Raw genomic sequence first — 11421 nt, forward strand, 5'->3', positions numbered from 1 at the left:
CCACACTTCTGATCTCGACCCTTTAGAAGTTGGAGGTGTTGGATTTTCAACTCAGGTTCTAGCTCAATAATAGGAGGACTCATTTTGTGAAGTAAAGGAGCTGCATTTTCATCTTCGAAGATATCACATTCAAAGAGTAGGCCATTGGAATTGAGAGAACTAGAGATTTAGGAGAGAGTATCTGAGAATATAAGATAGTATTAGAGAGAAGAGGATGATTTTTGGATGAGAAACCAAATCAAAACCCCTCTCTTTATAGGGGCAATCCTCTAGTCAAATGACCAAGATATCTTCAATATTCGGCCCTTTTTTTACATTTAAGGGTATTTTGGTCCTTTGATCTAAAAATAGCTGTTATTGGCCATTTTTGACCCCAAGCCGGATCACCCGGCCATAACGCTAGTTTACTAGCCGTTGTGGTGGTTGGGTTCGGGGCGGACCAGGCTTTTAGGCCCAAGTCCGACCTCAATGGCTAGTAACCTAGCTGTTAGGGAGCCTCAACAGTTCCCTAATGCATGCCAGGTATAGATAGTCTAGACCCAGTCCGGGTAGCCTTGACTCGGCCTAAGGTTTGTGGCCAGGTGCCACCATGTTCCAAGCTGGACTGAGTTCGGGAGGGGCACCAACGGAAGTACCCATACAAGCAACCTAGGTAGGCCCAGATTTTCGGTCCTTTCCCAGGGTCGATTGGGGTATTGGCCCGGCCCGGCCCAGTCGGTTCGGGTCTCAAGTTTTTTGGACACCCTTAGATGGGGGAGGGGAATATTAAAAAATAGAAAATTTACCTGCTTTCTTAACCTTCCTAAAGTGGATGGATTAGGAGGGGGAGGGATTGTAAGTGAACCTTTCTTGAAATCCCGAGATTGCCCTATACGAAAGCTAAAACTCATAATTCATAAAATTGTCTACTATCTCTATTATTTCTTCAGAATAGCATATTGATTAAGTAGCTTCTCATCCTTTTCCATCTTTTACTCTAAACAAACACATGTTATAGTGTACGCTTCCATCCTCATATTACATTTTTTATACCTCGACCCTCATCACAACGGTTTTTGCAGTGGTAGTGTCTTTTAGCACAGTATCAAAGGAAGCCAGGCACAAAGAGGGACCTCTACATGGAGCCATGGAGGGACATGTTTTCTACTCTAAACATCTTTAGTTTGAGCTTTTACGGGCGACATACAGGACCGCGCTATTTGAGGTCTGAGCTTGCCTCTTAAACTTCTGTTCTCTTTCCTTAACTAGACTGGCTTTAGATGGGCTTGTGATTATTGTAGCAAGGAGAGGAATATTATTTAGGCTGTAGACAGATCTCTCTTTGTCCAGCATGAATAAACCAGTGATTGAGATTGAATAGCCTTCCCAAATAAGGTGAAAAATCCTACAGAGGTCTAGAATCATACATGGAGAAAGAAGAATGCGAAACGTGTCGTCAATTTTACATCAGTACAATCAATATATAAAATTAACAGAAGTCCATACAGACAATATAAGCGTCGGCTAACTACCGCGTCAGTTCAATTTATGCATAACAAATATCAGTACATGAAATGTAAGTGTTAGCTAACCACCGAATCAGTTCAATTTATGCATAAGTCAGGGCAATCGTCAACCTCGAAAACACGTCTTTTCTTGTATAGCAGGCGGCATACTGGTGGTAAATTGGGCGGGTGGTCCGACCAGTCAACCTCCTGCCAAATTTCTCCCCAGCTCCATTTTTTCTGCTCCTGATGCTTCCTTCATCTTCTAGGCTGAAATACAATGCTAAATCCCAACAATACACAAGCCAGAAACATCTCCATCCGATAAGCCCATGGAAGCGCAATCAGGAATCGAACAAAAAATAGAAGGACTAAGTTATAGCAACCAAGCAAGAACAGAAAATTGTAGGAAAAGTGTTCTCATTAGTCCTTTAAATCATTTAATCATTTAAATCATCGTGTGGCACTTTCCTTGTTCATTCCTTGTTCATAATTTGAATAACCAACCAACTAACCGTGTCGAGCCAGCAATGTTTGCCAGGAAGTTGTGCCAAGAATACTGTATTAAGATCAGCATGTTTGTCTTGGTATATTCGTGAGACGCTCTCAGGGAATACATTCTTCCACTTTTAAGGAACTAGCTTGAACTACTTGCACTTTGATGGAGCCTCAAAGAGAAGTGCATTCAGCTATCATAGCAAAGAAAATGAGTGATGGTACATATTGGACTCCTTATGATGATGTTTTAAGGAAGCTACAGTTATGCACTTTATGCATTCTTCATCAATCAAAAACTTATGGTTGCTGGAGGAGTTGCCAGTTATGACTTCCAACATCATAATGCTTGCATAGTGCATCATCACTTCCTCAAGAGTGTGATAATTCTTGTGCCAGCTTAAACTCGATGTAATCGACACCACAGGCCCATGTATGAAATGATGGTTCGCCTCTTCTTATGTTAACTTTCTTGATGATTTCGTGCTTCGACACTGTAGGCGTCAAAAATTGCCCACGGATTCCCGCACGCGGCTCGAGATAGAGAGAAGACGATGAACGTCACTATCCGGGTCACAGAAGCTTAATTGACGTCGATAAACGCATGAAGTAAGTCGACGAACCGTGTGAAGCAAAGGAACTGCAGAATAACGAAGATACGAACTGATCGGGAGCTACGCTTCACTTACGAAAAAACGAAGCGCCTCTCGTATCCCGTTTACTCCATGTATGATTTAACTATGGGAGCCTGTAGATCTCCTCGTCGGCTTTCATACGAACTTTGAATCGCGTAATTCCGAGTTCGGACGACGAAGATACGACGGAAACGGACGGGACGCACGAAACAATGCCACAGGCCTTAGCGGAGATACCGCGAGTGTCTCGGCCATGGCCGAGACACCGCGGGTGTTCGCAGGCTCCAAAAAGCAGTTTGAGCTGTTTTGAACCAATTTTTCGACCGTTAACCACCTGAATTTGTTTTAACTGATCTAATATCATCCAAGAACGTGATAAAGTGGTTACAACTGAGGATAAGATTAAATCTTTTGTTCTTATCCGAAAATAGGGTTCCTAAAGCCTATAAATACAACCCTAGGGCCTTCATTTGTACAAATCTAAAATTCTCGAGCCTTGACGAAGCCCTGCTAAATCAGAGACCGAGGAGCACAAATTTCAGAGAGGAGGAGGAGATCAGACCGAGTTCTTCGTCATAAAGAAGGAGAGTTCGTCAGATCCATAGCCCGGTTCCTTCCCTTGAGATCGTACCTAGCTGCGATCTCGAAAAGAGTGGTTATCTCGCTGTTACCGAGATAATTACTTCGGTTTCTTGATTTCTTCGCGAATCAATGAAACTCCGGATTGATCTGATCGCTTGGTAGTCCGTGGATATTAACGTCCCCGGCATAGGCAAAGATCCCACGCAAGCAGCGGTAGATAAATATCTGTTGCGTTTGTTTGAAAAGAGTTGTAATTTTCTTTGTTTTATTGTGGGGAAATCTTATAAAAAAATCAGACTTTTAAATTTATTGTAACGACTAAAGCTGTAATAAGTTGCACAATGGAAATATCAACTTTCCACCCAAACAGACACAACTGTGAAAGGCAAATGAAGAGTCTTAGAGGATGTCCTGCTAGAAAAATATGGCAAATTAATAAGAATACAACAAATGCCTTATAGATGCAAAGTCAGTATAAGAACATAGAGAAGGTATATAACAAACAACGCATAGCCAACTTTACAACATGATATATTGTGCGACTGACAATATCTTTCTGTAATAAAGGGATTGTGATACTTAAGAATACTTCCACAAAATCCCCATTCAGATTCATTAAAGCTATGATTGTTTATTCGCAGATTTTCTCGTAGCAACAGTAAGGAATTACTGAGGAGTGTGTTTCCAGTAAGAAATAAATAAAAATGGTTGTGCTCAGCTGTCAATATTCTAGAGTAACAAAATGTTGAATGTTAAGCAAAACTCCTGTACCTTAAGTTTTTTATTGGAACACGACATTTTGTGTACATGCAGTTTCTCGGATGACTAAAGACTAACATTAAAAAGAGTCAGTTAAGTCAGCCAAAATTGAACAATAATGGATCGGCTATATTCAGGTCCTAAGCTGTGGGCATAAATTCTTCTGGTTCTAAACAGACTAACTTTTGGATTGGGAAAGTGTCCTGCATATCATACAAAAAATCACTGAAACAAGTAGGCATCAATCCTCGAGGTCACATGCAAGAGCTTTACGACTTCTTTATGATTCTTTTATTTCTCATATAATGATATTCTCGATGCAAAATTCACTGCTTTCTAACTAATATGTAGTGTTAAAAGTCAAAGGTAGCACATGTAGACACATGAAATTTTGGAAAATAATTTCCAAACCTAAATAAATTCTTGTTGGAAAATTAATAATTTGTTTCCTCCATGTGATTACTTCAAACCTTGTCTTCAGTACAAGCTAACAACATGATAAAACAAGTAGAAAGAAATAGAACCTTGAGATGGTTGCCACATTTTCCACCTTCTTCAAGAGCTTCATTATTTCCCTAAAAACATGTGCGACACTCAGATTTCTGCAGGTTTTCTGCTGAGTAATTTTATTGTTGAAAATTGATAATCTGTTACTGGATGTAAAGGATCATTAATTTAAAAGTATAAGCAAACAGGAAGATATAAGAAGTGAAACAGTCAGTACCTTGAGATGGCCTTCTCCTTTTCCTTCAATGCATGCCAGCCTTCTGTACCGGCCAAGACATCTGATGAAGCTAACATGACTTTCACATTTCCCACCTTCATAAACTCCTTTATTATTTCCCTGAAAACATGTGAGATATTCTGATTCCTGCAAGTCTTTTGCTGTGTATTATGAAAGGGGAGTTAACAGAGAGCAAGAACTCTTCATCTATGCTGAATATACTCGAATAACAAATTTGTTGATATCAACTCCCTGATTGCACATCAGCTTGGCCTGGATTTGACATGAATTCAGCAGAAAATTATCATTCATAGATTATCAAGAAGAAACAAGCTTCTTGCATCCCAAAACTTCCGCATTTTGTACACTACTTATGCTTCAGCTAGTAATTCCCACAGTTGATCTGTTACTCTTTCCTGACACTGAATGATCAGAATTCAATGACATTTGGAGTAACAAGCTGCTGAACCTGCCATGTTCTGCATATTGCTACCAACGAACTTGTATCAAGGATTTGTTCCAGAGGCAGCCACATAACAGGCTTGAAATTATGATATTGAACAATGTGACATGACTTCGTCTGCATTGCTTTCTAAAGACATTTTAAATCCCAAGTCTACTATCATCTACTCTCCAAAATTATTGACTACCACACTTATACCTCTCATCAATCATTGCCAACCGCAGTCTCTGCAGAACTTCACAGGTCAGTTTCTGCTATGTATGATGAGCATGACCCGAAGCAAAAGAATGTGTGCTACCTCTAGTTTCAATCCAGCTACTTGCTGCAACTTTCGAAGCCACAGTCTCACACATCATTTCCCTAACATCCATCGCATCAATCCACTCCCCCTCATCAGAATACATATTAGCAAGCATCACATAACTAGAAGAACTCTTCGGCTCACTTGTAGCAAGCTGTTGTGCAATTCTCTTTGCCATAACTAAATCCCCGTGTTTTCTACAAGCTCCTAGCAAAGCACTTAACATAACAACATCAGGTTCAAAAGGCAGAGAACGAATAAGAGTCTCTGCTTGTTCTAACTGTCCAGCTCGAGCCAATAGATCAATAATACAAGCATAATGTTCAGCTTGAGGCTTAATAAGATATTTGTGTACCATATCATTGAAGTACAAAAAACCCCTATGAACTAATCCACCATGACTACATGCAGTCAAAACACCAACAAAGGTGATATTGTTCGGGGTTACAGTACCCTGATGCAATCTAACCATCTCATCGAAAATATCTAAAGCCTTTGTAGCTTCTCCATTATGAGCTAGCCCACATATCATACCATTCCAAGAAATTAGGTCTCTTATCGGCAAGCTCATGAAGAGCTTCATTGCTTCGTTCATCGCACCAGACTTTGAGTACATATCAACAATTGCGCTTCCCACAACAGTTTCAAGTTCTAAATTATACTTTATAGCTAGGGCATGATATTGTTTGCCCCTTTCAATTGCATTTGCACTAGCACAAGAGCCAATCAGACTACCAAAAGTAGAAGAATTAGGATTCACTTGTGAAACCCGCATCCAATAGAAAGCGTCGAAAGCATCATTCACAAGGCCACTCGATGCTAGCCCCATTATCAATGCAGTCCAGGAAACCGCATCAGTTTCAGGCATCTCTTCAAAGAGTTTAGTTGCCAATACATTGTATCCACACTTGGAATATAAATTCAACAATGCATTGCAAGTGAACTGATCCCAACAAAACCCTGTTTTCACAATCAAACAATGCACTTGCAACCCTCCGAAAATTAGCAAGCAATTAGCAAACTCACTCAAAACGATAGCCAAAGTGAACTCATCAAGTCCAACTCCATTTCTAACCATCTCTATAAACAAGCTCAGACAAAACTCCCCCTTTCCAATCTTAACATAACAAGACATCATAACGTTCCATGACGCACAATCTCTAACGGGCATCTCCGAAAACACTTTTCTCCCATCCTCAACCGCTCCTGATTCACAATACATCTTCACAAGATTATTCGCAACAAACATATCATCACGTGAATTTCCATAAACTTTAATCACTTGGGCATGCATTTGCCTCGCGATACCAGACCCGCAACACAAAATCACCGAAGAGTAAGTGAATCTATCGGGTCTAGTCGGACTGCGCAACATGCGAATAAAAAGTTCGATGGCTTCTCGATGTAATTGTTTTTTCCAGAGGCCAGAGATGGCGATATTATAAGACCGGGAGTCTCGTTGAGGCATTTTGACAAACAGGGTGAGTGCATTGTGAGGTTGGCGGTATTTGAAGTGGCCAGAGAGGAGAGTGTTGAAGGAGACGACGTTGGGTGAAGGGATTGAAGAAAGGAATTGATGGGCAATGGGTAAAGAGCCTGCATTGATGTAGGAGTTCAGGATGAGGTTGCAGCGATAGACATCGCCATGGTGGCCGAGTTTTAGGAGGGAAGCGTGTAGCTTTTGGGCTTGCGGTTGTAACATCTAAAGTTCGAAGTCTTTAAAACTTCGAATTTTGATACCACTAACCGTCAAATGCTCCTTTCCTGTATAGAAATGTTAGGGAGGGGGGTTATGTAAACCACCTTTAGATTAGGTGTTAGTCAAATAAAGAGGCCAGTTTTGTTTTCTTTTGTTTGGCAACAAACATGAGGCGTGATTGGTGGCTTTTGTAACCAAAAAGCAATTACTTGAGATAACAATGAATTCAATGAAGGTAATTTTCACCGCGAACAGGTGTCGGCTCAGTTTTTTGGGAAACTTCACCGAGGTGGAGATTGTTAGTCAAATAAAGAGGCCAGTTTTGTTTTCTTTTGTTTGGCAACAAACATGAGGCGTGATTGGTGGCCGCAGTTTTTGACAAAGTGAGAGAAAACTTTGTTGACAATGGTGAATTGATTGGCTTGATTAGTGGCCTGATTGACAGGGGAGGAGGTTATAAAACCCCTGGCCTCTTCCCTTAACGAAGAGAAAGAAATCAGAAGAAGCAGAGGCAAAAAGAGTGAGAGTCAGGCCAAGAGAAAGAGAGTGAAAGCCACACAACAAATTAATGAGTTCTCAATATTTTGTATGAGTGTTGTATGTTGAGAAAGAAATATAGTGATATACCCTTTTGCCATGGACGTAGATCAATTTGATCGAACCACGTAAATACTGTGTTTGTGATTGTCTCTCTATTCTCTGATTTAGTGGGTGATTTTCCCAACATTAGGGGTGATTTTACAAAAAACACACTCAAAATTCAGTTTATACATAAGCCTGTTTCAAAGGATTCTGATAGTAATCAACCATCTTGACCATGTTTCTGATGAAATGTTGACTCAAATTTTCAAAATTACTCTTAAAAACACATGTGTCAAGCATGTGACGCGTGTTCTTCAAAGATAGATCGGAAATTATAGTCAAATTAAAAAAAAGTTCAATGTGGTTAATTACATTCGGAATCCCTTTTAAAGGTGGCTTCTATACAAATTGAAACTTTGAAGGCGGTTTTGTAGAATCACAATATTCTAAAGGAGTTCACATGAGAAAAAAAAATCTGAAAAATATAATAAGTATTTTCATTTACTGAGTGACTTTCTAAATTTTATAACATTTATCTGGTGATAAAGCCCTATTATTGTTACAAAAGTGGAATACACTCAAAGTAGGGCAAACATGGAATTTATGAATAATCGCAAGTTTTTAAAGCGTTTCAAGAAAAAAGGGGTTTTCTCACCACTGTTTTTCCCCCCTCAAAGAGATTTTAATTATTAGTTGAGTACAGATAGGGGTCCAATGAGAAAGTTGAAAATTTTATGGGGTTCTGTGAGAGCACCGTAGCTCAGGAGAGTTCGTGAGATTAAAAAAAAAAATCACGGGGGTTATGTGCAAAACCCTCCAAAGTTCAGGGAGAGTTTTGTGAAATTAATTCAAAATTTAATGATCGCGACCCGGAAACAGGGGGATAACTTCTTAGTCACTATGTTTGAAATTTATCCAAGAACGAGCATGCGTGTCTTTGCCTGCTGGGAGTTTGAAAACAAGGGTCAGTTTAATTTAATTAGTCTTGGCAACTGCGGCCCAGCCCATGGATTTATTTCTGATTCCGGACTTTATAAGAATCCGCTTTGACTTCTGGATGCTTAATGGGGCTCAAAATGCGACAGGCTCACCGTATCAAATGCTAGACCCACGGAAATTGTGGATGCAAGCAAGACGCATGACAGAAAAGGGCTGCTCCATAATAGAGTAAAGTATCTACTCGTACGATTTATTATGTGGTATGGTGTTCCATTTTGGCCAAAATGTAATTTAAACTTTAAGTAGTTGACAAGTTTATTTTGACACACTACACTACAGTTTCTTTAGAGACTAGAGACAATCAAGGCCGACAACTTAGCCGACATGACGAGACGATGCCCCTCAGTATCGACACGAAAGGTGGTGTTAGTCGACATGAAAGGCAGTGTTAGTCGACCTCCTTCTATTGAAAAACTCGTTGCGAGCCCACTCGACCACTTGTAAGGCAGTTACAAAGTTGGCTCAAAGGGCGTTACTTCTCGGCAAAACTAAAGAACTATTTTAGTCTCGAGCCCCTATTTCATGACACCGTGTCAACATCCACATTTAAAGTAGGACATGCGTCATCATGGCTCTACCTCAAATGGTCTTCATGACTCATCGGACCACGTGGGCTTTGTCATGCCGTCAAATTTTTCCCTATTTAATGCCGAAGCGACCTTCCCACCGCTCGTTGGCCGACACCTGTAAAGAAAGTGCCGACGTGGCCGCTAGCCCATGCTTCACCACCGCCTTACTGTTCTCGGTTGAAGTGACCAGTTTGCCCTTGCCTCCTCAGTATAAATACATGTACTATTCTAACATTGAGAAGGTTCACAAATCTGATCCTCTGACACACACGCTGCACAATTATAAGAACACATAGTTCTTCCTTTACCCTCACTTAAGCCATTAGCTAACTTGATCGTCGGAGGTACAACGGAGGAATCAAACCCCATCCTCTTACGTATTTTCTATTCGTGCAGATCTTTCAGATACCCAACTCAAAGAACTAGACATAAAGTCAGATAAGAAAACGGACCCTTTTCAATTATGAACAAACCGATCCTAGACTAGATCCAACTGACTGTGTGATCATATTAACCATCAACATTATGGAAACAAATCGATTTTGAGATCAATTTCAGCTGATTTTCAAGATGACTAAGAAATAAAGTTATGACTGCATTTTTTTTAAAGTTTGCAATAATCAATTTACAGAATAAGTCCAAAAAAACAGCAATTATATATTACTGCATATAACAGTCTCAGCATCTACAATGACGCAGCTACACATGAATTACAACTGCATTTGCCAGAACCGCACCATCCCTAGGTACATTTTTCCGCATTTGTTTTAAATTTAGAGGTTCAAAAGTTTTTCTGTGTGAAAGCACATGGTTTCTTCCTATTCAATTATACACATACAACAACCCAAAATATCTAGAATATTTCTCACAGCCTTGTTGCTGCGACATTGGTCAAAAGAAATCTCAAAAATGTGAACTTTTGTCTAATAATTCTATCATACCCATCTCTCAGAAACAACAATATATTCTCAAATCTTAACAAAACGCCTCTTTTATGAGAAGGGGCTTGTTCTAAGTCATGCATAAAAACATATATTGCCCTTTAACCCCCGTGATTCAAATATTCTGATATGATATGCACCTCCAGGGGGAAAAAAAAACATAACCGATCGCATCAGAAATACAAATCCTACTAGAACAACTGATATGCGAGCGGATCATTCTGATTCATACATGAACAATACGAGACAGCATTTGGAGATTTCAACTGTCATGGATCAAACAGTCATCTCAGCATGCATGCGCTAAGCACTTTCGAATCACCAAACAAACTTGGGAAGAGGAACTCAACAAACCACTAGATCTCCATCATTAATAATTACACCACAACCTCATCTCTGCATCCCCATCATCCTCACAAAATCCTCAAAGCAAACAAACCCATCCCCATCAAAATCAACCCTCTCAATCATCGTCCTGCACTCCTCAATCCCACATTCCTCCTCCCCAAGCATCCCAAACAAACCCATCAGCTCCTCCGCCGATATCTTCCCGTCTCCATCGACATCAAAAACCCGAAAAGTTTCTCTCAGTTCGGCTTCAGGTTCAATACCAGACGATCCGAGGGTGAGGATGTCGTCGATACTCATAGACCCGAGAGCAAGGATCTCGTCGTCGGATGGCGGGTAGGGCCCGAGGCAGCGGAGGACCCGTTCGAGGTCGGAGGAGGAGGAGGAGGAAGAAGAAGAGGAGGAGGTGGATTTAATGGAGGGGGTTTTGTGGGTTTTTTGGGTTTTGTTTTTTTTGGAGGATTTGAGGAAGTTGGGTTTGAGGTTGTTGATGAGCTTCATTGTTTTGGTTGGTTTGGTTGGAGAGGGAGAGAATGGAGGGGTGGTATTTAAAGAGGGGGTCAAGGGAGGGAAGGGAGGGAAAGGGAGAGGAAGGTTCGTTTGAGTCGTTTTTGGGTGGGACAGTTTTTCTCCTTAAAATTTCATTTCACGTTTCTCCCTTGAATGAGTACTTGATTTGTTTTATTTCTATTTTTCAGCTATTATTATTGTTTGGAAACTAACCTTTTAATCCAAAGTCTAGTCCCCCTTCAAGTTCAAGCTCCACGATTTCATGGCAAGGCTTTTTTACATATAATCGGTAACTACATGACATTACAGTCTAAACAAGATTTCTCTATT

At 40.4% G+C, this 11421-nt stretch overlaps 2 protein-coding genes across 6 annotated transcripts; both read right to left on the reverse strand.

Moving 5' to 3' along the window:
* On the reverse strand, window positions 3476–7291 carry LOC109834430 (pentatricopeptide repeat-containing protein At3g49710-like). 5 transcript variants are annotated; one of them, XM_020402447.1, is made up of 2 exons: window positions 4880–7291; window positions 3476–4799 (listed from the first exon to the last, which is right to left on the reverse strand). In XM_020402447.1, the coding sequence occupies exon 1, from the start codon at window positions 7143–7145 to the stop codon at window positions 5397–5399; it is 1749 nt and encodes a 582-aa protein (XP_020258036.1). In that variant the 5' UTR covers window positions 7146–7291; the 3' UTR covers window positions 3476–4799; window positions 4880–5396. The 5 variants fall into 5 exon arrangements, with proteins under 5 accessions (XP_020258036.1, XP_020258033.1, XP_020258034.1 ...); XM_020402444.1 differs by having other exon boundaries at window positions 3476–4530; window positions 4680–7291; XM_020402445.1 differs by having other exon boundaries at window positions 3476–4568; window positions 4680–7291.
* LOC109834431 (probable calcium-binding protein CML35) lies at window positions 10231–11115 on the reverse strand. Its single transcript, XM_020402448.1, has one exon. It carries the CDS (start codon window positions 11080–11082, stop codon window positions 10624–10626), a length of 459 nt encoding a protein of 152 aa, XP_020258037.1. The 5' UTR covers window positions 11083–11115; the 3' UTR covers window positions 10231–10623.

This window comes from Asparagus officinalis, chromosome 3 (genome assembly GCF_001876935.1).
Source record: "Asparagus officinalis chromosome 3, Aspof.V1, whole genome shotgun sequence".
NCBI classification, from domain to species: Eukaryota; Viridiplantae; Streptophyta; class Magnoliopsida; order Asparagales; family Asparagaceae; genus Asparagus; species Asparagus officinalis.

Excerpts from the sequence above, each read along its gene's own strand:
- LOC109834430 (XM_020402447.1), bottom strand. The coding sequence starts at position 7,145 with ATGTTACAACCGCAAGCCCAAAAGCTACACGCTTCCCTCCTAAAACTC.
- LOC109834431 (XM_020402448.1), bottom strand. The coding sequence starts at position 11,082 with ATGAAGCTCATCAACAACCTCAAACCCAACTTCCTCAAATCCTCCAAA.